Source organism: Penicillium cinerascens, assembly GCF_028974065.1.
Source record: "Penicillium cinerascens strain IBT 15544 chromosome Unknown contig_16_segment0_segment0, whole genome shotgun sequence".
In the NCBI taxonomy this organism is placed as follows: domain Eukaryota; kingdom Fungi; phylum Ascomycota; class Eurotiomycetes; order Eurotiales; family Aspergillaceae; genus Penicillium; species Penicillium cinerascens.
In genome coordinates this window covers 290256-315864 of record NW_026695286.1, presented here as the reverse complement: position 1 = coordinate 315864, position 25609 = coordinate 290256, and the positions used below count along the sequence as shown (strand labels likewise).

Genomic DNA, 25609 nt, shown 5'->3' with positions numbered 1-25609 from the left:
ACTTATCAGAAGCCACCCTCACCACCACCCTCACCACCACCCTCACCACCACCCTCACCACCACCGGCACCTCCGCCTCCGCCAGCACCTCCGCCAGCGCCTCCTCCGATTCCTCCGCCAATACCTGCGCCAAAGCCAGCGCCGAAGCCTGCACCACCACCTGCACCACCACCTTCACCACCACCGACACCACCGCCTCCGCCAGCACCTCCGCCACCGCCGCCGCCAAGGCCAGAGCCGACACCAGTCTCAGTGCCTAGCAGAATGTTAGAGATAACAGTACATTGTGCATCATTTGAACTTCTACGGACCGGCTACAGGAGCAGCAATAGTAGCACCAGCTAGCCCAAGGAGGGCGAAGATGTAGTTCAGCCGCATGTTGACGGATTTGTTTAATTGACTCGAACGGGCCTTTTGGTTAGCCAGAAACCTATAAAGAGCAAAACATTACTCACTAGAAAGACTTGGACTCTTGGGAATATGAAGAACTGAAGGGCTTGAATGCTTGAAGAATAAACCCAACTCTTGGAAACAACCCTTTTATAACCGTTTCCCCCTGTAGAGAGATCTTGTTGGCCAGAGCAAACCTCCAGTGCCAGCTCAGAAACTCGGCGAACACATTTCGATATGGTCGAGGATCTTCACGTTCGATGCCAGTCACATTGGCGCATTGAAAGTCGAGTTTATAACCGTGCGGAACTACTCCCCTGCTGATTTGGATTTTGCTTTTTTTTTTTGGACGTGGAAGATCGGACTGGCTGAAAATCCCGCAGGCAAAGGCGCTAGTTATCACGCTACATGTTACACGGCCGCGTGGTGCGAGGATTCGAGCGTAACTACGCATCTTGACTTGAGGTCCTAGGCCAATTTGAAGGAGTTGTTTCATGCATGTTTGGGATATTATTGGATAGCTGCAATCTCACATTCCCCGGTCATACAACTACGATTTGAGGTGGACAGTTCGATACGGGAGTAGAAAGGAAGTGAAGACTACCACTGGAGGCTCCTGTATATAGCATATAGCCTTCTTGTTTGCTTGTTCATGCGATCGCTCAACGCTTCAAACTATCATCACGGGCATATAACACAGTGCTGTTCGTTTTCAGCTTGACTGGGAACATCAAACATGCAAAATGGAATGCAGCTTACTCTTCCAAACTGAACCGGTGAGATAGCTCTTGAGGTTGGTCGAGCCCAGTCAGGTTGCGTCGCCGAGGAGTACGCGATCTTCCAAGGTAGTATCGGTGTGAACTCGAAGACATGGATGCATCAAACTACTTCTTGAGAATGGACACACTGAAGTTTTCAAAGGCTTCAGGGTGCTGGCAAAGGACAAAATAGCCTCCGCAACTTCTCAAGGGTGAATATAATGGTAAGAATTATATGAGAGCTGTATATACAAAATTCATTGAAATATCTATTCTGAAATGAAATCTATGTAAATCGGGGCTCAAAGCTTGGCCTTGCTTCCTTTCTCAAACTCCTCCACATTCCGTAGGGCCTTCTTTTGCAGCAGCTCTTTCTTCTCTTCCACCTTCTCTCGCCATGCCAGGTTTCCTGCATGGTCATCAAGACCATTGAGGACCCGCGAATACATCTCCTCCTTCATCACACCGTAAATGCCAGTCGCAGCCTTGTTCAATAGCTTGCGATCGCGAATCAACCCAACGACCTCATCAATTCCACCAACCGCATCAACAATACCAGCCTGCAGCGATGCTCTCCCGCCAAATCGATGTGCCTCCAAAACCACATTCCGGAAGGTGGTGGGAGAGAGCTTCTCGCGGAAAATCGACATCATGGGTGTTTGGAGAGGGACTCCGAATTCCAGCTCGTTGACGCAAAGGAAACCCTTGTCGGGGTTCTGGATTCGGTAGTCGTGGTACATGGCAAGCATGAAGCCGCCTGCAAATGCGTGGCCATTCAGCAAACACACGGTTGGCATGGGGTATCTGAATCCTTTTTAGCTCGTTTTCCCGCATATAATGGCTTGGATGAGCCTCGGAGTAGAACTTACGTGAGGAAGCGCCGGAAGAGCTTCCATAGCCACTGGTCCAGGAAACCCTCTGTGCTCATGGCAAGATCCAGATCCAGACCATTGCTGTAGAACTTGGCGATGCCGCTCGTGGTAACGACAACGCCCTTCGGGTAGCGGTGCTCGATAATGTCCAGCGCCAGAACCAGCGCATCGATGAAAGTTGGGGTTAACCGGTTGTCTTTGGGCGAGGTAAATGTGAGCAAGTAGATATTCTGCTGCTCTTGACCCTGGCCCGCTGTCGGGTTGGTGCAGACGATAGAGCCTCCCGTCGAGGCGATCGGGACAGTGAAGAGGACGGACATGGTGATATGGGTAATTCGTTTGAAAAGCTCAAATGAGGAAGAATTTAATCCACGGGGCTCATAAGGCTACACTCGGTAACTCTTGAACTGTAATCCGGCATGTGAGCCTCGGCCCGAACAGTAGCGATACAGGGTGACAAAGAAACAAACGTTAGTCTCCACAATAATTCTACCAGTAATTTATTGTATCTATCCTATATTAATACATACTTACGTAGGGCCACCTCCCTCTAAATAACCTTATTCACCCTACGCGGTATTGAAGATACTAGCGCTTCTGGTATATTAGCTAGTAAAGCGTCCTATGCTTCTTGTATAATAGGAATAAGGTCAAAAAGCTTTATATTAAATAGGCCGTATTGCTAGAATATATAATCCTTTAGCCAATTCCATAGGTTCTGTGAGGATTTTAGGTTTCATGCATATGTACCTTCGATTGAGCAGTAACGGAGCTTCACACCGCCTCCGCTACTAGTGGCGTTTAATAGCGGCCACTAACCAAAACCGATGCAGGCTGATTTGTTTGTAGATAGTGGATTTTGGAAACCTGTACTATTAGTTTAACATGGTTAAAGAGACCTCAAGACTTCTATATAAATCTACCTAGGAAATATCTCGATGATAATTGAGGCTCACGTTCGAAGGGGGAAATGGGGAGGGTTCATAGTCCCTGGCCGGATACAAACACTGAGCATGTACGATAATCTGCAGTTAAAACCCAAGTACAAATTGATTACTCCACTCAAGAGAGCATATCTACATTGCGAAAATTAGTATGAGTTATGTTATCCGGGTGATCGAAGAAAGAATCCCCAGAAACCGGCTCCCCAGCCCTGACGTATATTGTATGCCCTGACGTCATGCATTGATGCACCTATCAAATAGCCTCCATTTAAACTCCATGCTCCTGGCATCACAAACTGCTTCATACAAGCCCACCTTGCATTTAAATTGAACCGGCCTAACCAAGACATCCCAATTACAAAATGGAGCCCCGCCAAACTCGTTCGCGGACCGCGCAGGCCGCACAGCCCTCACAACCACCCAAGCAAGCTGCCTATGCGCAAGCTTCGAATCCCGTCGAGCACACCCCGCAAGAGCAACGGACATCGGGGACTCAGACACATCAGTACGGAGACGCGGTTCCCTCGATCACACGCGGGGCGAGTTCGAAACCATCGAGCGACGAGGCACGAGCTCGTCTTGAGGAGCAGCACAGACAGGAACAGCGCGAAATGCGAAACCACGCAGTGGATTTGGAATACGGGGTTGAAGAGCAGCCTTCGGAGGGATACATTGCCGACTCCGTCGAGCGGAAAGGAATGGGACAGCATCGTGCCCAAGCTGGTGCCCATGCGGGTCCCGTCGGCAGTGCGAAGGGACCGGGACACCCTGGTTTTGGAGCCCAGCCAGATCTCGCAGCGAGGATGGATGAGAAAAGAGCCGAGCATGACCGAGTCCTGGGTGAAAGAGTAGGGCAGAGTCCTGCGCCTCCGGATCATGAGGTTGCGGAGAGAGAGGCTGTCAGGCAACGCAAGTTGCAGCGGAACGAGAACGTGGATGCAGAGGAGGCCGTTAAGAAGGCGACGGGAGATCCAGTGGTGGCAAGTCACTGAGGGTTGAGAGATAGAGGGTTTGAATCTTGTTTCAAATACGCATTTGAATGTGAATCATTAATTCATTAAGGCACAATAAAGATCAAGTAGAAGGTTTGATCAAATGCGTAATCACATATCAGCATCGCCCGAAATTCCGATGGAGACCTTCTTGAGCTCCAGATCCTTCTTAAGTTCCTGGATTCGCCGGCCCATCTTGTTGCGGAGAATGTTGTTCTGCACCCTCTCCCATGTTGCAGTCTCGGTGCGAATGAGAGCCTCCAATTCGCCGATTTCTTCACGGTGCTGTTGCATCTGTCGCTGTTGCTCGAGTTGCTCATCGTCGAGATCATCCTCGTCCGAATCGTCGCTATCATCGGAGGACTCACCAGCAGGCGTTGGTGCTTCGGCTGGTGTTGACGGTTTCGCTGACGCTGTCCCTGTTTGCTCTGCAGGTGCAGCTGAGGGCTCGTCGTCTCCAGCAGCCAGGGCTGCCTCCATCTCAGCGGCAAGATCGTCTTCGAGGTCATCAAACATGTCTTCCATCTCGCCTTCTGCATCCTGGTACTCGTCGTACTCCTCGTCGTATTCCCCGCTTTGAACAAAGCCTTCGGCGCGGTTCAGAGACGTACTGTCCACTAACTCAAACCGAGGTGGGAAGACGGATGTCTCGTCTTGTGCAACCAGGTCTTCCACTGCCTTCTCAACTTGTTCGATGGTGCGCGAGCTGACACGATCCCGGAAACGCCGCTTGCGAACCCAGCGCAGCGGGGGTGCGAGACCGTGGGGATATTGTAATGTCTTGTCATCCGCATGGTCGACCTCTGGGGGAAGAGGATATTCCAAAGCCTCTTGATCATTGGCAACAGGGCCCAATACCAAAAGCATTTGGCATATATCCGCCGACTTGTACCAACCCCGACGATCCCAGCTCTTCATGCCCTCGATAATATTAGGAAGATCCACCAAGGATGCGGCATATTGTTTGTCTCGGATCTTCAAGATGGCACGTCGTCCCTCTCGCGTGAGGGGCTTGAATGAGAACTCCGACTTGTCAAATCTGCGTTCGTTGATCGCTTGGCGTAGATACTCGCAGTCTTCGCCCGGTAGCATTCGCAGAATGAACTGCTCTTCGATAGCCGGGTCGATCTCGTTGTCGGACGCTTCCGAGTCGTAACCCACGCCGACTGGGCGATTGGGAACAACTCCTTTGTTCTTGATGCGAATTGACTGGAGTCCAGGCTTCTTGGATGGGTTCAGCTTGAGCCGCTTGGGGCCTTGCTGGACCGTCGCAGGTTCGGGTTGCGCAACATTCTCGGCAGGACGTTTCTTCGACGGCTTCTTCTTTTTGGGCTTCTCCTCGGGCGCGTCTGGTTGAGGTTGAGGTTTGCGGCCGATCTTTAGTGTGAGTTTTGGTTGAGAGGATTCAGCTGGTACTGGCGATGGTGCCGGTTCAGGCTCGGCCGGGGGTTGGGACGGCTTCTTGCCGAACTTGAGCTTAAGGGTTGGCCGCGGAGCATCAGACATGATGCCAAATGACGATCGCGTCGCTTGCAGTCAATAACACTTTCCGCTAAAGCAGGCAGACGGCGAGAGTGAGTTGGAAAGGTGGGAGGAGGTCGCAGGATGCAAAGACGCGGCAGCCCGAGTTCTCCGCTCCGCTTTTGATCCGCGCGCGAGCTGCAACGTCCACTTCTTCCCATGATCTCTTCACCTATCAGCTACACCTCACAATCTTTCCTGGCTGTCCTTCCGCTATCATTTGACTCTCTACCAGCAAGTATCATTCTCACCATATGATCATCCGCCCTTGATCGCCATGTCCGGGCACAACCTTCACAACGCTCTCCTTCGCCCTCCCATCATCCAGATCCTCCGCGCCCAGGGCTTCCACTCAACGCGCCCGTCTGTCCTAGAAACACTGGCCGACCTGACCGGAAGATACCTCATGATTCTCGCCTCCTCCACAGCTGCGCATGCTGCCAATGCTCACCCCGATGATCCGTCTCCCGTACTCGAAGACATTTACCAAGCGCTTCAGGATGCAGGTGCTTTACGACCACAGCTACGTGAATGGGAAGAAGACTGGGCAGGCGAGGAAGATCTGCGCGGACTTGAGTCGCTCATTGGTTGGATAACTGGCCCTGCACACCACGAGATCCGGCGCATTGCAGGCTTTGTCCCCAGCGAGGGCGACATGATCGACCCTGATGCAGTTGAAAAGGAGGATTACCTGACGGCCCTCAAGAAAAAGCACAGCAAGACTGGTGAGGAGTCTCGGTACGCCGGTACAGTGCTCGGCAAGAACGCTGAAGAACACCCTTTGGTCATCGAGGGCGGCCCACCTAGTATCCGCGAATGGGGTGCGCAGGTCCGATCTCGCACACCACACAGCCCAGCAAGCGATACATCTGGCGTCAGCAGTGCGCCAAGTAACATGTCAGAGCATGGCGATGGCATGGAGGTGTGAAGAACACCTTGTTCTCTCTGTTTCTCAACCCCATCCAAACCACCCAACCACCGCAGTGGGACCCAGACACGAGATATTTACCAATGGCCCAATTCCTGCCATGGGACCTCTTCATGCTTTCCAACAAAGAAGACTGTCTTGGAGTACCGATATACGGCAGAGTCTTCGACAACCACTCCATCCGATCCGACCGAAGACTAGAAACCTAACCCTATATTGTCTTCACACCAAATCACCTGCGAGACGAGCCACCCCGACTCCGAATGAGATCATGCTGTCCACACGCCGTCCGGCAACATCTCATTGATGGATAATCTCGTGTTTACAACACTGGGCCACCCGAAGGGAAAAAGGGTACAAGCAGATCGGTGTCACGCATGTGCCGCGTCCCGTCCGTCCATACATAGTTTTTGCATCTGTAGGTTGCAATGTACTGTGGTCTTTTTGACACAATCTCAAAATATGGATCAACCGAAATGTATGATCTCCGTATCTGATGGCTTTGTAACCATGCTATTACTAGTTACGTAGGGCTGTAGTATACGGTGACGCAGTAAAAGTGTGAACACCCGGACCGCCGACTCCGGCGTATACCAAGCCCCAAAACGCCATTTGATGTGTTTACCGTTGCAATTTACCATTCGCTAATTTCTCTCCAACCTTGCTAGTAGTCAATTATCATGATAGCCTCTCGCTCAGGGCGCCCGAGGGAGCCTGACAAGTCCAGGACACTCCGTACTGGGGCCAGGGACGAGGAACTAGCCATGCAAATGTCTCCATCCGAGCAGGCGAGAAGTCTAGAAGATAACGACAGCGCTAAAGAGACCAATTCAGGATATCGGGACGGAGACTGTCTCCAGGAGGTCGCCCAGGTCGCTAGGGAAGAAGAAATTCCAACGGAGGATGTCTGGATCATGCAACTAGATATCGAGCAAGCTCCTTAAGTCACACACAAAGATATTACCGGGAAAATACCCTTGGGCCGAGCGTTCGATTACTTCCCTGGTTCTGGTCTGGCGTCATGGGTCATTGGCAAATTGCATTGGCAGCTTACTGTCTTAGCAAATCCTTTGATTCCTTGCCTAGGCAGGCTAGAGCTAGCTCCAATTGACCCCAGTACTATTTCAGGTCTGGAGTATTTTGGGAAAGGAGAGGAAATGATCGGTAGTTTTAACTGGGCTATGGCATGCGTCTCACCCTGAGTGGATCCAGACTTTACCATCGTCTTCCTCATCTTCCAAAAAATCTCACAAAATAGGTTGCGCTGCGTCATTTTGCTTATCTTTGGAGAGGTTTACATGTGTCTGGTAATCAATGTGTAAACAAGCCTGGGTGTAGAGAACCTCACTTGTTCAGTATGACTACTGATATGCGGGGAGCCCCGGATTTCCCCCACGGGCAGTCTGGGGTTGTCCTCAACACAACTTGGGAACCTCGACTAAAGAAGCCACGAGATAAGCGAAGACACCGAGAAAGTAGTCAAAGTCAATTCCAGCGCCACCCGAATTCCGGTCCGGCTGCCTATTGGCACAGGCCTTGCCCTATATATCCAGTCGTCACCTCTGGATCGTCCCATCGGCAGTTAACTCGGACGGAGCGAGGCATCTCGGTCGGTGGGCCCTGACCGGATCGCTGTCTGCCGAAATTGCAGCAGAATAGCTTGGGGCCCCCGCGTGTCTAACGGCGCCGAGTCTCCATCGGCCCCCGTTTCCCGGCAACTACACGGTGTCTAACTACCGGTACGATCTTCACCCCGTGTTGAATGGACGGAAATGTCTTTGTTGGCTCCATAAATCGCCATAAGAGTGTACCTTACCGCATGACTCCGCGTTTTCTCCCCAGTCCGGCCCACTCTAGGAAGTCCGGGGCCCCGAAACCCCATTTGTATGAGTTCTTCCCCTGTGGTCCCTCTGTTGTATGACCGTGGCCTGATACTTGCTTCAACCATCTGCAATTATGGCCTCAACGGATTATGAGCTCCCCGGAGCATCACCTCCCAAATCAAGCGCCGACTATGTTGAAGAAAAGGGTCTAGGTGATAGCACCGATCCCACCAGGTTTCTCTCCGAGTCACACAAGGCTTACCTGGTTGAGCGGCATGACACTCTGGACCTCGATCCTATTCCTAGCATGGACCCTGCAGACCCATACAATTGGCCGCTCTGGAAGGTGAGATGGAATACCGTTCTCATGGAATATATCGCTGACGGCAGGATAGAAAACGGCTAATCTGAGTCTGGTCGCCTTCCACGCCTGCATGGGCACCTTCACAGCCGCTGCAATTATCTGTGCCTACGAAGACATAGCTGAAGATCTCGGGGTTTCACTTCAACGCGTATCGTATTTGACATCCCTCCAGATTGCCATCCTTGGTGGAGCCCCGTTGTTCTGGAAGCCGCTTTCCCATCGATTTGGGCGGCGCCCGATCTTTCTTCTCTCCTTGATTCTGAGCTGTGTTTGCAATATCGGATGTGCAAAGAGCCCCGATTATGCATCTATGGCGGCGTGCCGTGCATTGGTGGCGTTTTTCATTTCCCCTGCTATGGCTATCGGCAGCGGAGTCGTCACGGAAACATTCTTCAGGAACGAGAGAGGGCGATATATGGGCATTTGGACTGTCATGGTGACGCTGGGTGTTCCAACGGGGCCGTTTATCTTTGGCTTTGTTGTCCAGAGAGTGGGCTACCGCTGGATCTACTGGATTTTGGCTATTGTTTGAACCGCCTTCTTCCACATCCCCAATGATATGAAAACTAACTTTCGATTAGATAAATGCCGTCGAGTTTATCCTTTACATCTTCTTCGGCCCCGAAACCCGCTATATCGGCTCGAATGTCCAGGCTCAATCGTCTGCGTTCAAGCACCAGTACATGTCCCTCCGCCGGATCGACCCGACTCCGATCAAATGGACCGAATTCACTCATCCTTTGACCCTCATTACCAATGTTCCCGTGGTCCTTGCAGCCGTCGCATACTCCATGGTCTTCCTCTTCGCCTCAGTACTGAACTCCGTCGAAGTGCCCCAACTGCTGCAAACCAAGTTCGAGCTTAATGCCCAGCAGCTCGGTCTCCAGTTCCTCGGCTTGATCGTCGGCTCTCTTCTCGGTGAGCAATTGGGCGGCTTCATGTCCGACATGTGGATGAATTCCCGTGCAAGACGTATCGGCCACAAGCCTGCGCCTGAATATCGGTTGTGGTTGAGTTATATTGGGTTCTTACTGGCTATTGCAGGCAGCGTTGTGTTCCTGGTCTGTACGGAGCAGGCTGAACCTGGCAAATGGACTGTTACACCCGTGGTTGGAACTGGTATTGCTGCGTTTGGAAACCAGGTCGTTACTACCGTTTTGACTACCTATGCGGTGGATACATATCCGCAGGATGCGGGTAGTGTGGGCGTTTTTATTAACTTTATTCGCTCGACTTGGGGATTCATCGGACCTTTCTGGTGAGTTGGTCCACTTTTTGTTGCATGAGTGTCTACTAATGAATGTTAGGTTCACCTCCATGTTCGACAACGTCGGCATCGCTGCTAGCTCCGGTGTGGTGGCAGCTTTGATTATGGGTGCCGGCTTTTTCCCAACGGCGTTTCTGCAGTGGCAGGGGAAGAGGTGGTATAGCCATGACACGGATAAGAGGTAACCTGCCATAATGGTGGAGATTTACTTCTGTTAATGGAAGCCACTGGGACAGAAAGACATAGAATACTTTTTGCGCTAGACTAGAACTTTGTAAGACACGTTTAGAGAAATGTTCAATTGTTTAGAGACATGTCCAGAAATATGTCAGAGAGATGGATTCATAGCTCCTGTAGGAAGAGGTTTAATGAATTAAAGACCAGGCTGAAGATCGAGGCGACCTGGGATAAACTGGGATACCTAGTGGCTGATATTCGCACTCGTAAAGACTATATTCGGGAATGAAGCTTGTTCGGGTCCGAGACCTTGACAGCAGAACAGAACAATTTTGTTTATCTGGTAGAACAGTAAACCTAGGTAGATGGGAAGATAAACAGGCTACAGAATCGAGCCAAGAACAACCTTGACAAAAACAGGAAGAACACGTTTTCGCCAAGTTAATTCGCCTCAATTCGCTTCTTGGCTATCGGTGACATCAACCCCACTTTGCTTCTCCAACTCCCCGCGCTTCAAAATGGTTTACGCGTTTACTCTGCCAACCACCTCTCCGCTGTCTTTTCAATCCTTCATATCCTCTTCTACTCACTCATCGCTCCCACAAGTTGCCTCTACCACCCGTCATGCTCTCCGCCTCGCCCTCAAGGCCCACAAGCGCTTACCCCGCGGCGCGCGCCAGGACGCCCACCTGCCCACCGTCCTGTCCGCGTTGAACGACTACATACCATCCCTATTTACGATATCACAGGTCCTCAGCAGTCGACCTGTCGCAAATGATCCCTCCGTCTCGACATCCGGTGGCAACGTCTTCGTAGAGAAACTCCCGTCCGGGGAAACGATCGAAATAACGGTCCGCTCGGAGATCGAATCAGCCTGGAAACCCACTTTGTCCGCTGGCAATGTATTGAGCATCGGCTCTTCTAGCTCCGGAAGGAAGCCACTCCGCGCCCGCGGCGGCCGCATCGCTGGTCGAGGCATCGACTTCGAAATCGCATTCACACTCACAACGCTCGGCTGCGTACTGGCCCGACTCGCGCGGATGGGAGTCGCAGAGTCGCTCTATGCGTCTACGACACCTACGGCCGAGCAACGCACTGCTGCTATGCAGACCGCGACAAAGTATTTGCTGCAGGCGAGCTCCGTGCATGACTTGCTTGCATCGTCACCTGCTTTCGCGGCGGCTACATCATCTGCTGTGCCGGATATTGATGCCTCAACGCAGTCAGCGTTGGCGAAGTTGGCGCTGTCGGAAGCTACGCTGTTGGCTGTTTTGAAGGATGATGCTTATGTTGTGGCGTGTATCCAGTCGCGGAATCCGAACGATAAAGAATGGATGGTTCGCCCACCAGAAATTCCTAAGGTTCGGGCTCTCGTATTTGCGAGGTTGTGTACCCGTGCTGCAGAATATGCCAATCAGGCTGCTGCGGGGCTTGGAGCTGTTGGATCTTCGTCTGGGCGGACTTCTCGTGTAGACGAAGAGCTCATTCGATATGCTAGTGTGCTTGAAAGAGTGGCTCGTGCCCGCAGCTGTCGGTTCTTCGGTGTGGATGCTGAGCTGGCAGGTAAAGTGGGCGAGGGGATTGCTTGGCTACGTGGTGCGCGAAGCACCCTCGCGCTCCGTGGAGGCGCCGGTTCATCATCCGCGGCCCCCGATGAAGCTGCCGGGAAGTCCAAGGGTGGGTTCTCACGTTTGAAACGTGAGTGGACCGAGCGCCGTGAAGAGAAGAAAATTGGCAAGGATGCTGGTGGTGGACGCAGCGACAAGGGCCCTCTGGCACCCGGAGACGACGCTGGCCGTGACGAAGAGGGCCGAGTCATTGACATGCTCGAAACGAAGTGGGTTCGCATGAACGATACGGTGAGCTTCATCTTAGTCAATTTCGTTTCAAGTACTGACGTATTCCAGATCAACACCCAACTCATCCCGTCACCGGCTTCGTTGCTGACAAACATTCCCTCTGGCCGGGATATCCACCAACCTCCGGCACCGTATAAGCCTCCTTCCTTAGAAGAGGACGAATTGGTGCGTATGAGAGCCCCGCCAGATGAGAATGAGCAATTTCACTTCGGGAGCGATCCCGATGACAGCGATGAGGATACTCTACCGGCCGAGGCGCGAGGACCACCGGGTGCCTTCCCGGATCGGAGTGAGACTGCTTCGAGCGCGTATTATTGATAATATACCCAAATCTTTTCGAGAACTTCAAATCCCGCGAATACATTCTATCCTTTGCAGAAAACGATTGTAATCGGTCCATCTTCGTATGGACGGACACATTGTAAAACCACAATTCTACCCCCGCCAATTCGGTGTATTCTTCAAGACTGCATTTCATCCCAAGGCAAATGGAATGTCCTCAAACAAAATGAAATTGACCAGACAATGATATCGTATATGTACAGTACAAGAGAGAGCAAGCAACTCCCTCACATCCTTCTCCGGGCAGGCTGTAGAGCAGCCGGCCGTGTCAGACTCCTCGCAAAGAACCTCCAAGTCTGGTAAATAGATCGGTTCCATCCGGCGAGTTGCAATGTCCGAGTCGTGCCGTGTGATCCCAGAGCACATCGGCCGGACAATGCCCAAGGCCGAGAAGCCCAATTCCCATCACAACCACAGCATTCAATCCTTCAAACCAGTTTATGCGGACTTCTCGAAGTAGTTCTTCTCCTGGCCCAAGTATCCCTTAACCTTGCGCTCGCCGAGGAGCTCGAAGTATTTTTCTGAACGAGCGTGTTAGTCACCACGGCCAAGTATCATGCCCCAAGCCACATAAACAAGTCCAATCCTCTGTAATCTCTCCCGAAAGAGCAGAGTAGGAACTCAATGGACCGTCCGGGCTCGGAAAAAGAAAATCACTCACCCCGCAAAGCACCGCACTTCTCAAGGTGGTTCACGCCCTCGCGCATATAGCACTTGCCCAGCTCCTCGCCCACCAGGCGGGACATCATGCTGCGAACCCATTGCTCACGGATGACCGCATCGCGGGCGTTGTGGACGGCGACGTTGTCCTCGAAGTCGACGCCCTCGTAGGTCGGGGGGACGGTGGGCTTCTTGGCCAGGAAGGCTGCGGACTCGGCGGTCGGCATTGTTGTTGTTGGTTGGTGGTGAGGGTGGAGGGTGGAAGGATGTCCTAGGACTGGTTGGGGTGGTGGAGGGCGTGGAGAGGGAGGGTCTGGTCCTGAAGTTGCGTTGATGCGGTCGATTCCGATGTGAAGGTGGTTGGATTAGGAGGGCGGTGATTGGGTGAGAATTGGGCGGTGGGCATGCGGGTGACGTAAGAGACCAAGTGTGCAGTTCCAAAAGGTCATGTGACTTGTATACACCTGATTGCGAAGATTGTTGTGAAGATTATTGATTGATGGAATGGAGTCCATTCTATTCAAGATTCGGTATAAAGAAGGGAAAGTTCAAGTTCAAGTAGTATTTTAGAATTATCATATGCAACTCCGACCATCCCATGCAGAACCCAGCCCGATCCCAATGTACACGCCTGACAATTTTATTCATACATTGCGCTGCCGTCTAGGATGCGTGGAAAGCGTAGAGAACATGAAGCCATAAAGCAAGAGGAAGAAACAGTCGAGCTGGTAAGGCTACTGTCCGACCTCGCTATCCGCGTGGGCGGCCGATTTGTACGAGCCACGCCAACTATCCAGGAGCTGCGCCCAGAGACCCCGGTTCAACTTGTCGCTCAGCTCGCGGAAGTCGTGGATCTCGGTCCAGCAATCACGCCCGAACATGCACCCGGCCATGTTCACCACCATATCTCGGTCTTTCTCTTGGTAGTGTACTCTTGGGTTGTTCTCGACGCCGCAGGCGCCCGGTGGGAATGAGTTGATGCTGCGCTGCGGGAGGAAGCCAACACTGCTTCGCACCCATGGTTGGCTCTGGTAGATGTATTCAAAGGCATCTTGTTCTTTATGCTCCCAGATCATGTGCATCTGCTCGTACATGACGGGGTCCCACCATGAATCAAGGAGCCGGTCGGTCCAGACGGATCGTCGCAAGAAGAAAGACCCCAAGTTGAACCCGGTGCAGTCCTGCGTCAGAAGCATATTGAGAGAGTCTGGGTCTTCGTCGCCCTCTAGCGCGCGACCAAGGTCATCCAGATAGAACTCCGGCAGCGGGTGTGTGATGTTCAGGGGGTTGTACTCGTTGATGTCGCGGTAGACACGGTCGTCCAGATGGTTGAAGATATGGCTCTGCAGAGATGTGTCATACTCCATGATCCAGGTGTGCAGATCAAGCCACCAGAACCACTCGGCCTGGGGGTACTTGCGCATGGCCTCGCGGATCACGTCGCCCTTCTCCCAGTTCTCGCGCCATTCGTGCGAGTACCGCTTCTTGGCCAGCATGTTGGCGACTTCAAGCTCATAACCCCATTTTTTGGCGTATTGCTTCTTGTTCCAAATGCTGTTGCGCTCGATGGCCCACTCGCGCGCGCCCTTCCATTCCATCACGCCGCCCTCCACGTTCGAGCTCAAAATGATCACGAATTTGCGCCCTCCGCCGAGCGGCGACCGTCGGTATAAGTGGACGATTGCTAGGGATTAAAGTTAGAATGAGACGAAAGGAGCGCTGCGCGTCACAACTCACTGGACCAAAAGCACAGGTATCCAATCCATAACAAGAACAACCCAAGGAAGAAACGAGATCGGCCCCGCCGTAACTGTATCCCAAATGGCCCGCGACCGTGAGCGCGGTGGTGCGCGCGCCCATGGTGATCCTTATCAACGTATCCAGGCTGCTGTCCTCGGAAGCTGGGCAGTCGCGCGGAGATCCGGTGTTTCTGGCGGGAGAAAAAGCCCGAATTGCGTGTCGAGAAGGACGGGTATCCGCGCACTTCATCACTTTTCGCTTTAGCGGCAGCCCACGAGATCCCGCTGGGAGCCAGCGAAGCGGGCGAAGGCGAATAGCCGCGCGGAGTCGAGTTACCGCTGCCGGGAGTGAGGCCCGGACTGGACCACCCTCCGCCCGGGTGGGGAGAGGGTGATCGCGACAAGGACATGTCGTGATCGGGGAGGTGATGTGGGAGTTCCGAGGGAGTGTAGGAAGAGGGCCGTACGAATTGGTGTGGTTTGAGGTTGAGAGTTCGCTGAGGTCAGGATGACGAGGAAAGGGGGAGGCGGAAATTAAGACATGAGGAAATTAAGGGACCGTCACCATTGAGCGGCTCAAGATGAGACGGTGGTTCCATTCCCGCCTCGCACAGACCAAGATCCCGATAAGCAGAATGAGGTTGAGCCGTGCGCTGAGGTTGATGAGACGCCGGATTCAGCAGTCAAGGTAACACTAGACACAGGGCAGTCGCGGTGTCAGACCAACAACTCGCTACGAGATCGGTTCACAAGTTACCCAAAAAGCTAGCTAGGTCCATGTGGAATGGCAATCTGCGATTTAGTTTAGCCAGGTACCCGAGTGAGGCTTCGGGAGATCGACCTTGTGGTCTACACATCGAACATCGACATCTACATCTTCATCCGCATGCGGGCATCTAGAATGCTATCGTGGAGCCACATGGCCAGTGCTACCTCGGTCTCACACCTAACGATGCAATTTCATCCTATCAATCTATCGTTCCTTTATTCTTCGGCTTCCTTCTTTTGGTTCGTCCGAACGGGCATCCGATTGGCCCCGTCAGCCTTGCCCAGCAGCGCTTTGCGGACTACGAACCCGGCCTCGTGCTCCGGACGGGGCTGCGCGCTTTCGCCGTGATAGAATTCGCATTGGAGGTCCAGATAGGCACCCTTGTGTCGGTAGATGGTGATAATGTCCCCATCGTAAAGATTGCCGAACTGCAGGCCCTCCGGCCCGGCTTTGTGTAGTTCAATGCCGTTAACCCAGATGCCTTTGCGTGCCTTCGTTGAGAGAATGGCCGTCACGCCGGGCTCCTGCGTCCAGTCCTTCCCTTCCGCGATCCGGCTCTCGAGACCTTTCACCCAGAATGTGACTTCGAGGGCGTATGCGGGGATTCGGACGTCCATAGGATCGGGGTGTTGGAATGTGGCGGATGATCCACGGCCCCACGAGGTCAGTCGTTTTTCAAGGCGGATATTCAGGTCAAAGATGGAGCCTGGGGTGCTCTTCAATCTGCCCAGAAGCTTGGGCGGCTTCGTGAACTCATCAGTTGACAAGCTGGGTGGGATAGCGTGCCAATCGGGCTGGTGAACAATCGGCTCGGATGCTTCAATCTCAGCCGTGCGGAATTGTTCCATGATGGCCTGACCGGTTTGAGCATCGAGAGTGGTTGCAAGTTCAGGGTCGAAGCCCGCGTCCTGAGGCGCGTCCGGAGGTGAAGTGGGATCGTAGGTGGTGGACTGCGCGGCGTTGATACTGGATCGTTCACTGCCAGTCTCGGGCAAATCTATTTCGATACGTCGAGAGCGTTGACGCGGTTGTGCCTTGGGGGTGACGTCGACGTTGTCGCTGGAAGGTGCATTTTCGCGACACATACTACCTGCTAGCGCGGGATCCTTGGTTTGTCCAGGGCTGGCCTGTCGCGTCGAAATCACGTTAACCGGGCCGGTCTGAGGGAAGAGGAGAGGATGCGAGGAGTTCATGTTCAGTCGTCCAACGAGGTTCTCTGCGCCCATCAAGCTGGGTGCGGTGCCGCCGAACGGTTGTTCTGGGAGAGAAATGATCGAATAGACGCTGCGCTCATCACTGATCGACTCACCAGAAGAAGCAAAATCTTCGATGTCAAACTCGTCCTGATTCCACGAACCGGTGTTACCCAGTGCGTGAGAGCTGCGCAGGGCGGACGAAGTGACTTCACCGAAGAGTCGTCTGGCGTGGTGCTCGGCAACAACTTGACCGTCTTGAAAGCTCTCGATTCTAGGAAGCGAGGGGTACCGAACATCAGTTGGAATGTATTCAATGCGTGGTTTCTTGGCGAGTGCCTCGTTACTGCTCGACTCTTCCGCCTCACCATACGTATACGCTTGATCATCCCGGATAGACAGCTGCGAGGCATCGAGCTCTTCCTCAGCCTCACCGATGACTGAAAGACCCTCATGGGGTTCAGCAAGGATGTCGTCGTCTTCATACTCATCAACATCAGGCACCCCGGCAATCCATGGATGCTGGAAGCATTCTTTTTCCGTTGGACGACAGAACGGGTCTCTGTTCAGCAGTTGGGCGACGAAGTTGATACCAGATTCAGACACGCCTGCATGGCGCAGAACGTCAAAGTCCGTCTCCGATTCCATGATATTACGCAGCATGTGTACACCTCGGTCTTCGGCACGCCCCGAGTACGGTGGCACACCGGAGAGGACGTGGTAGAGGACCGCGCCGAGTGACCACATATCGACGGATTGGCTGTATGGAGATGTTTTGGGCGGTCTTTTTTATCATGGTATTCATTAGCAAAGCGTCCACGATAAGATGTATGCAGAAAAACTCACGGATCTCCAACACGGCGTCGCTTCCTAAGCTCGCCGCGTCGGTATGTCTCATAGTCAGGATACACCTCTGGGGCACAATACAGCAGCGTGCCACAGAATGTCTTGAGGAAGGTCTCTTCCTGCGTGACTTTTGATAACCCAAAATCGGACAATTTTACGCGCAGCGGGTCCAGGGAGGCGATCAGGATGTTGTCAGGCTTGATATCGCGGTGGGTGATTCGGCGTTTGTGGCAATAATGCAGCGCGCGAAGAAGCTGACGAGCAATCGTTCTCACCATCTCTTCGGGAATTTTGCCATGACTTGACAAGTAAGTCGATAACTCGCCCCCGGGGACGTATTCCATGATGATGTAGATCCATCGGTCGTGCTCATGGTGATCGATGTATTGAACGATGTTCGGCTGAATAGAATGTTAGCACCACGACGAGTTATGTGGTCTCGAAAGAACACCACGCACATGTGTCAGGTCTTTCATAATCTTCATCTCATTATCGACCTTCTGATCCAGTATACCGTTCTTCATGAAGCGCCGCTTGTCCAGCTCCTTTGCTGCAAAGATTGCTCCATGCTGCTTCGTGGCAAGCTTGTACACGGTAGCAAATGCACCCTTGCCGATCTGCCCGGTCACATTGTACGTCGGGGCTCCTGTCCAATGCATGCCGTGGCTGTTAGCCACTGACCAGGAGAGGACAGGTGGTGGACCAGTGCGAGTCTTGTGATGACCAGCAGCAGTGACGGCCTGCTGGACTCGCTCAAAATATCGAAGGATATTCTGCGTGTATTGCATGGCGAACCCTTCGCGAGATGGAATCCGCACCACGAATCGAACTTCGTCTGAGCCTTGGTTCCCCGTAACAACCTGGATGACAGAGCCGTTGGTGAGCATACGACTGTTTTCCTTTTGGCTTTTGCGAAGGCGGCAGTTGTCTACAATGGTGCCGTTGGTCGAGGTATCTTGCAGCATAATGATGCCGTCACCAGTCAGATAGATACGGAAGTGAGAGTTGGACACTCGTTTGGCTTCATCATTGACTGCCAAAAGGACATCACATCGTGCCTTGTTGCGACCAAAGCAAAAACCCGCGCCAAGGTCGTGGACATCTGAGGACAGTCTAAGCGCCACGTCCAGCGCGGCGGTCTCCGAAGTCTCAATTTCCAAGACGTCTCTCTGGAGGATGTGCTGGTCACCCAAGCTAGCCGTCGCCGCCACCGCATTGTGTGCCGCGTGAGAGTTGGGGTGGAGGATACAGATGATGTCGGCAAGATCCTGCTCTTGAAGTCCGGAGTTGTTCATTCCCACCCGACGGGGGTCAGCACATGGCTGAGTCGATTCTTGTGTCGCTTCCATGGTTGATGAGGGGTGAAATCAGATGAGATGCAGATGAGATGCAGATGCGGCGCTAAGATGAAGGGAAAATCAAGCAAACTACTGGTGACAAACGGCGAAGGGTATGGGAAACTTTTGCATAACAGGGGGAAGAATACACGTATGGGTCTAGAGGCCTGTGAGTCAATTGATGGAAGCCCTGAGGGGACAGGGTATATATACCTTGAAAGGGTGCGGGTTCGGACGAAACAGTCACCGAGGTATTCACCCGGGTGAACCACGACAAAGGGACAACACAGGAAAATATATGGAAATGCCAACACACGACTAAAAAGATGGAAGTGTCCCAAAGGTTATCAACACAACGGGAAAGGGTTGACAGAAGCTTGATGGGTTGTGGACGCGGACGTGGACGTGGGTGTCCTTGACGGAGGGGCGCTCTGAGCTCCACACGCATACACTTGTGTCAGCTATGGCCCGGCGAGAGCTTTTGCAAAGTGCCTAGCAGTAACTTCCGCAAGGGAAATGATGCGTATCAGGAAATACTGCAAGAGATAGATATTCAAGGTCCGTAGGCAGGCGACGGCGTAAGTGGGCTAGGCTAGGCTGAAGCTATGCAGCGATATGGTCCATCGAAATCATCCGATCCGAGAAATTTCGGCGATTGTACAGGTTTCGAAGGATAGCGGAATATTTCTATAGGGATCGAAGCAAAGTCAGTAGCCGATCCTCATAGATTATTGACAACGTCCTTTGTTTAGACCTCAACTCCACGTACTCGACAACTCGACTGTGGCTAACTTACACAGCTTGGCAGACACCCTCTGAGTCCATCCACGACCGATGATATTGACGCGGTAGACTGAAAGGGAGGATCCGGGTCAGAGACTGCAAGGTCGTCGTCCGAGAAACAGGACGAACGAAGGAACGAGCCGCACATCTCGCGTCGCCTCAGGCAGCCACCGCGTTCCTGACCTGACTCAGCACGTCCTAGTCCCGTGATTGGCCGATCGTTTGGCTTTCCATGGATTCGATCTTAAATCTTAATTCTTGTCTTCTTTCTATGTACAAAGGCTATTGTTGACAGGGTAATGTACTTCTACGACTTTTTGCTGCTGCCATAAGGCTTACTCGTATCATCACTGCGCTGATACTCCCCTTTCAGGGCAATGTCAAACACCTGCTCGAGGCGCGCAATTGCCTCGTCGGATACCTCTGTGATAGGTCAGCTTTCTGAGTCATTGCTACTGGAGATCGCACAACCACTTACGGTAGTGGAGGACTACTCGTCCTCCAAGTAGTCTTAGACCTTTCTCCTCCCCAATCACCGTCAGGTCATTGGGGCCCACCCCGGACGCCTCCAGATCCAGCCACACCATGTTGGTGTGCACGGGATACTGCAACTTGCCTCCACGACTGGTCCAGAGGTCTGCGACCTGCTTAGCCTTTGCATGGGTAGCGGACAGCTTGCCGGTCTGGCCGTGGTTGTCCGTTCCGAAGGTTTCGTCGAGGGCCACTCGGGCTGCGGCAGCAAAAATGCCCGTCTGGCGGGCGCCACCGCCAATGGACTTGCGGAACCAGCGGGCCTTCTTGATGAAGGCCTGGGAACCAACGATAATGCTGCCGATTGGTGCTCCAAGGCCCTTGGAGAAGCACAGACTAACACTGTCGAAAATGCTCGTGTATTCGGCCAGACTACCGGCGCTCGACACTACAGCCTCCCATAGCCTGGCACCGTCCAAGTGCACCTTGATGTCATTTGCATGAGCCCATTCGACGATACGACGAGCTTCACTCAGAGGCAGAATCATACCATCCAGGGTATTCTCCAAGCTGATCAGCTTGGTAGGACAATGGTGGATGTTGTCATCGAGGACAGCGTGCTTCTGAATATCCTCGAGGGTCAAATGAATCCCATTCTTTGGTACAACGGTCTGGACCGTGGCTCCGGTCCAGGCGCTCACACCCCCGGCCTCGTAGCAGATGATGTGAGATCGATGGTCGCACAAGACGGCGTGCGGCGGCTGTGCTAGGTGCGAACGAATAGCGACTTGGTTACCCATCGTACCTGACAGGACTAGGAGAGCATCCTCGTGCTTAGTTCGCTCTGCCACGTAGCTCTGTAAGGTGTTGGTAGTGGGGTCCTCATTGAAGACGTCGTCTAACAAGGTCGTTTGGCAGATCGCGTCAAGCATAGACGGCGTAGGCTTGGTCATTGTGTCGCCTGAGATTCCGAGTGTGAGTGGATTGAAGATAAATGGATCCTGGGGGTTGCCATACTACGCAAGTCGAACTCGGCGGCTCCAGCGCCATGCCAGGTACTGGGCTTGCCATTAGGGACAGAGCCATGCGCCATTACGTCTGTGTTGAGATGCGCCCGAGGGAAATTGCGTATTATAGACACCGAAGAAGATGATAAACGTTGCCTGAAAGCCACGAGGGGCCGCGATACCGAGCGTAGTGAGCGACTCATAGGTTCGTGCTTAATTGCAAGCCTGGGCCTTCGGCAAAGATGCGCGGGGAACATATATCACGTGACTGCGGGGAATCGTTGCACTTTGAGACACACGGCTGAGTCTTCTTCTGCAACAGTCAGACCATGATACGCTTTATCAGATAATAGTCCGAGACCGTTGAGCTATACAACATGCTCGAACATGAATCTTAAAATGACGTAGTTCCTGACGGCCTTATCGATAGCCCAATGCGGCTTAGCGTGCTGATTTGGCAAGTCCGCTGACTCATCAAATGCGATGTGAGTTCCCCGGGAGCCTTTGGATTCTTCGGTGTCTCCTTTGTCGCATTGTACAAGATGGATCTCGCCAGTCTCACGAGACCTGCGATTTTGACCCAGTGTCTTCGCTGCTCCAGCTCGCTGGCCGTGCTGGAGAACGAATGGGCCAAATTATCCAATTCGTATTCCATTGCGGCAGCATGGCAGAGTGTCAACCTCCACCGCATCTCGGTCTCTTCGGAGCGCAAACAGATTCCCCAGACGTCTGACATGGAACTTCTGCGGGGGCGCATTATCCAGGAGATATCTTGCAAGTTGTGCCAGCAAAAACTAGGCGTTCTCTGTGGTCTGGATACTGGGTAAGCGGGATGGTCGGACGTGGTATAAGTTAGCGCGCTAACTTGCGACAGGCCGAACATCCTCTGGAAAATGTCCAAGGTATCCTTCAGGGAGATCGTGACCATGCGGACAGCCGAACCTATCTTTAAGGATGACGCGCTCGAGCGTCTCTGCCCAACCCCGAAAGAACCCCCTCGACGAGAACGCATCTCCATACCAGAAGGAGCTTTAGTGCCTGCTGGTTCTCAGGACTTTTATGCGCTGGATCCATCGATGCAACAACAAATGCATCACCAAGGACGCAGTATCGACCAAATATCGAGCTCGGTGCACAACCTACAGGATACCATGAACGACTTGAAGCACTCGTTTACTTCCCTCCGCATCGAACTGAATGGCCCAAATCGACATACGGGAGACCATGGACCGAATAGTGGACCCGGATTTGATATGATCGCAACGGTCTTGAAAGAGCTGAAGTCCAAGTCGGAGGAGATTGAGAAATTGACACTGGAGATTGAGGCGCTGAAACTGAAGAACCGGTTCATGGAAGACCGCAGACCGGCTGAACATTCCGGATCACAAATGAGCGGCCAACTGCCAGAAGTGAAGAGCCCTGGACTGTTGCAAGCTGGACGAAAGCGCGCTTGGCCTGACGCCTTTTCGAATGGACGAACGCACCAGATTGCAGATTCATTCGATGAAGAGGAAATGGCGGATGATCTGTCACTTTCAGAACTGCCCATTCACCCGGCCCGGATTCCGCTCAAAGACTCTCATTATATCCCGCAAGGTCTAAGAAATCATTCGTACGCCTCTGAATCGCCTTCCCTGCCTCTAGAAGGCCGCCAGCAGAATGGAAGCACCGCATCCAGTACCCAGCATGGAGCTCTCATCAACCCAGACCAGAGCCCAGCTAAACGACAGCGACTCACCCAACCAAGAGGGGATGCACCCAACCCAGCGCCGAACCCCGAGAGGAAAAGAGGTCGGCCCAGGAAGTCTGTCAGCCATTCTAACCTTCATACACCACACACCATACCTTCAACCCAGAAGGAAGTTGGCGAATCAAACAACGCCTCTACCTCAAGTCCGATTATTGCTCCCAGACCTCGTGGTCGTCCTCGGCGCAGTGTGCGTCCACACTCTGTGGGTCCTTCAGAGTTAAGAGATCAAATCGAAGCCGGCGACACGGACCAGATTACCCAGGACTCGACGGAGAATGGGACCAGCCGCGATTCGCAAAAGAATGGCGATAATTCAAGCAACACAACGAACGGAACCCAGGACTTTGGTGTGAATAGCACTGAGCAGGTCGAATTGGAAGAGCAGCGCAAAGCCAAGGTCGCGGCGCGGGACGTCATGACCAAGATGGCCATGCAGCGAGAGGAGGCGATGGAAACGGAAGAGTCGCGATGAGTGCGAATTATGGTAGAGTGTTCAGGAATGGAAAGTTGACTGCTGTTCCTTTGCAACCTTTGTACAATAAGGAGATTGGGTGTGGACATTGCTCCTGGTGAAGCTGATATTGTCCATAAGCGGATGAGGGTATCAATAGAATTCCAAATCCGACCAAGTCCACCCGATATATGGTCTCTCACAACTGCTTCTCCGAGTTGAAGGTACTCTTCATAAGTGGTACATGACAAGTAGGTTCTCGGGGAAATTTTCTCTTGGTTCGCATCAGATGGCCCAGAATTTTTTTTTAAAACACGTGTGAGCTTGAGAGAAGGTCAATAGAATATAAAATTCGATGTATTTTGTTTTGTATATCAAATAATGCTCGGCCCCGAGATGTTTATAGTCTAGCACCTGAAGATCCCCGAGATGAAAATGCAAATACTTTTTTTCAATGCATAAAGACAGACCAAATGAACTTTTATTCAGCTCAAGCGCTTCGACGATCTCGCAACGACCCCGAGACCACCCAGGAATGCAGAAACACCGGTGAAAACAATCAGAGGACCGTAGCCCGAACCATAGGCCTTCGCAGCAATACCCTGCCAAGGGCGTTGGTCAAGCAAGGCTTCACTGAGCGGTCCACTAACAATGTTTCCAATCCCTCTGCCGGTCGACAAGATACCGAAGACAATACTGGGCTCCACATAGGTATTCTTCTTTTTGATCTCGTTGACGATCGCCGGCCAGGTGGAGGTAAAAGAGCCTGCAAAGAGCCCGTAGAAAATGCAGAAGATGTACAGCGGTGCCAGGCTGACGGCGAATCCCCAGATCAGAAAGACAGCGATGGTACTGCCGATTGTGGACATCAGGATGCAGGTGGTGGCGTGGTACCGGTCGACCATCGAGCCCATGATCACGCAGCCGAACACGGACGCGAGATTGAACAGCATGACCGTGAGTGTGGCTTCAATACTGCTTGCGCCTAGGTGTCGTGCGTATGAAGGCAAATAAATAGTCGGGAGGAAGTAGCCCATCGCCTCGAGAATGTTGCCTGTTTCGTAAATCAAAAAGGTTGTATCCCACAGAAAGCGGAAATCAAATGGCCGGGTACGAGAAGACCGGGAGATTGGTAGACGAGGGCGAACGTAGAAAAGCAGCGGACCGCCCATGATGATCAGGGCAATTGACCAGACCCGCAGCGCGGTTTGGTGACCGTAGGTGTTGAGAAGCCATTGCATGACAATGGGGAGAATGACACCCGACAGGCCCGTCCCAGCCTGCAAAATATGCGTTAAGTATAATCGACGCGTGGATGTCAATCAGAATACTCACCCACATAATCCCAAAGGCCAGCCCTCTTTTTTGCACGAACCAGTCATCCATGAAAACGATGGTGGGCGCATAGGCCAGACTGGCTCCGATGCCATAGGCAACACCCTGCGACACGATAAGGTGACCCGTGTTGGTGGCGAATGAACTCATCGAGAGGGCTAGACACATAATGAGAAACCCGATCGGCGCGGCCCATAACTTCATGCGGGGGAATGCCTGCAGCAAGATGAAGACTACCGGGAGCAACATGTACGAAATGCCCTGTTGAATATTAGTGGTGGGCGGAGACGAGTATATGGGACTCGTAACGGACCATTGCACAGGTACCAATAACAGCGATGTCTCCCGAACTCTTGAAGGGCTCATGGGTGCTGTAATAGTCCTGAAAAATTCCGTATGAGAAAGTGAATCCTGCACATGTGTACATCAAGTCAGTATTTTGTTTTGGAAACATGCCAAGACTCATCGGGGTTTATCATACCCCAGATCAAAGCCTCAAATATAAAGCAGGCGGCGAGGAACAGGTATGCATGTTTGCCTCTGTCGACCGGTGGTAAATTGGCCTCGTGGTGATCGGAGATACTCTCCCGAGAAGACACTTCAAACTCGTCCATGATTGCGGTGGTAGAAGCTCGGTTTCCAAGGTTGAATGACTGAGTGAAGAAGCTCCTTCCCCGACGAAAGTCATTTTAAGTCTACTGCGGGACCGTAAAGCGTACGCCCTGTGACATCTGCCGCGGTGGGGCAGGTTCTCCGGATGTGGAAATGCGGCGTGGTGGGTCCGTTTTTGACGTGAACTTGGAGACCCCACGAGTTTCTAGACGTGCTGCTACAGGAATTGAATCGTCTACGCAAGACTAGGATTGTAGTGATGCTCTTGTGGATCACCGAATCACCGGGAATCACCGTCACATTTGGCTTCTATATATCAAACATTAACAGGAGTGCAGGATCCGATAATAAGTCCTAGGTTAATTTGAAAAAGCTATCCCAAGTGTCTGTTCCAAGAACATACAATGTGACTATCACGT

At 52.6% G+C, this 25609-nt stretch overlaps 13 protein-coding genes across 13 annotated transcripts; 5 read left to right on the top strand and 8 right to left on the bottom strand.

Annotated features, from left to right (window-relative positions):
* Nucleotides 1-5: 5 nt before the first annotated feature.
* Nucleotides 6-378, bottom strand: N7498_000114 (uncharacterized protein; the record flags this gene model as incomplete). The annotated part of the gene is made up of 2 exons (XM_058447177.1): nt 6-256; nt 312-378. 2 exons carry the CDS (start codon nt 376-378, stop codon nt 6-8), a joined length of 318 nt encoding a protein of 105 aa, XP_058312588.1.
* Nucleotides 379-1450: 1072 nt separating this feature from the next.
* Nucleotides 1451-2340, bottom strand: N7498_000113 (enoyl-CoA hydratase/isomerase family protein; the record flags this gene model as incomplete). The annotated part of the gene is made up of 2 exons (XM_058447176.1): nt 1451-1952; nt 2018-2340. The coding sequence occupies 2 exons, from the start codon at nt 2338-2340 to the stop codon at nt 1451-1453; spliced, it is 825 nt and encodes a 274-aa protein (XP_058312587.1).
* Nucleotides 2341-3326: 986 nt separating this feature from the next.
* On the top strand, nt 3327-3956 carry N7498_000112 (uncharacterized protein; the record flags this gene model as incomplete). The annotated part of the gene is made up of 1 exon (XM_058447175.1): nt 3327-3956. One exon carries the CDS (start codon nt 3327-3329, stop codon nt 3954-3956), a length of 630 nt encoding a protein of 209 aa, XP_058312586.1.
* Nucleotides 3957-4067: 111 nt separating this feature from the next.
* Nucleotides 4068-5462, bottom strand: N7498_000111 (transcription initiation factor TFIID subunit 7 family protein; the record flags this gene model as incomplete). Its single annotated transcript, XM_058447174.1, has 1 exon — nt 4068-5462. The coding sequence occupies one exon, from the start codon at nt 5460-5462 to the stop codon at nt 4068-4070; it is 1395 nt and encodes a 464-aa protein (XP_058312585.1).
* A 292-nt stretch (nt 5463-5754) lies between these two features.
* N7498_000110 (Bromodomain associated domain protein) lies at nt 5755-6405 on the top strand (the record flags this gene model as incomplete). Its single annotated transcript, XM_058447173.1, has 1 exon — nt 5755-6405. One exon carries the CDS (start codon nt 5755-5757, stop codon nt 6403-6405), a length of 651 nt encoding a protein of 216 aa, XP_058312584.1.
* Nucleotides 6406-8361: 1956 nt separating this feature from the next.
* N7498_000109 (uncharacterized protein) lies at nt 8362-10038 on the top strand (the record flags this gene model as incomplete). The annotated part of the gene is made up of 4 exons (XM_058447172.1): nt 8362-8574; nt 8624-9118; nt 9174-9850; nt 9900-10038. Coding segments are annotated over 4 exons (1524 nt in total), but the record flags the coding sequence as incomplete, so codon positions are not given.
* A 516-nt stretch (nt 10039-10554) lies between these two features.
* Nucleotides 10555-12213, top strand: N7498_000108 (pH-signaling protein PalC; the record flags this gene model as incomplete). The annotated part of the gene is made up of 2 exons (XM_058447171.1): nt 10555-11895; nt 11944-12213. The coding sequence occupies 2 exons, from the start codon at nt 10555-10557 to the stop codon at nt 12211-12213; spliced, it is 1611 nt and encodes a 536-aa protein (XP_058312582.1).
* Nucleotides 12214-12675: 462 nt separating this feature from the next.
* N7498_000107 (putative NADH-ubiquinone oxidoreductase 12 kda subunit) lies at nt 12676-13124 on the bottom strand (the record flags this gene model as incomplete). Its single annotated transcript, XM_058447170.1, has 2 exons — nt 12676-12758; nt 12899-13124. The coding sequence occupies 2 exons, from the start codon at nt 13122-13124 to the stop codon at nt 12676-12678; spliced, it is 309 nt and encodes a 102-aa protein (XP_058312581.1).
* Nucleotides 13125-13631: 507 nt separating this feature from the next.
* Nucleotides 13632-15046, bottom strand: N7498_000106 (putative alpha-1,6-mannosyltransferase subunit; the record flags this gene model as incomplete). Its single annotated transcript, XM_058447169.1, has 2 exons — nt 13632-14581; nt 14635-15046. The coding sequence occupies 2 exons, from the start codon at nt 15044-15046 to the stop codon at nt 13632-13634; spliced, it is 1362 nt and encodes a 453-aa protein (XP_058312580.1).
* A 574-nt stretch (nt 15047-15620) lies between these two features.
* N7498_000105 (CAMK family serine/threonine-protein kinase) lies at nt 15621-18793 on the bottom strand (the record flags this gene model as incomplete). Its single annotated transcript, XM_058447168.1, has 3 exons — nt 15621-17382; nt 17445-17845; nt 17903-18793. 3 exons carry the CDS (start codon nt 18791-18793, stop codon nt 15621-15623), a joined length of 3054 nt encoding a protein of 1017 aa, XP_058312579.1.
* A 1078-nt stretch (nt 18794-19871) lies between these two features.
* N7498_000104 (threonine aldolase GLY1) lies at nt 19872-21167 on the bottom strand (the record flags this gene model as incomplete). Its single annotated transcript, XM_058447167.1, has 3 exons — nt 21053-21167; nt 20043-20996; nt 19872-19987 (listed from the first exon to the last, which is right to left on the bottom strand). The coding sequence occupies exons 1-3, from the start codon at nt 21126-21128 to the stop codon at nt 19872-19874; spliced, it is 1146 nt and encodes a 381-aa protein (XP_058312578.1). The 5' UTR covers nt 21129-21167.
* A 417-nt stretch (nt 21168-21584) lies between these two features.
* N7498_000103 (uncharacterized protein) lies at nt 21585-23264 on the top strand (the record flags this gene model as incomplete). Its single annotated transcript, XM_058447166.1, has 2 exons — nt 21585-21865; nt 21917-23264. The coding sequence occupies 2 exons, from the start codon at nt 21585-21587 to the stop codon at nt 23262-23264; spliced, it is 1629 nt and encodes a 542-aa protein (XP_058312577.1).
* Nucleotides 23265-23728: 464 nt separating this feature from the next.
* Nucleotides 23729-25192, bottom strand: N7498_000102 (uncharacterized protein; the record flags this gene model as incomplete). The annotated part of the gene is made up of 4 exons (XM_058447165.1): nt 23729-24523; nt 24579-24839; nt 24892-24989; nt 25060-25192. 4 exons carry the CDS (start codon nt 25190-25192, stop codon nt 23729-23731), a joined length of 1287 nt encoding a protein of 428 aa, XP_058312576.1.
* Between the last annotated feature and the right edge of the window lie 417 nt (nt 25193-25609).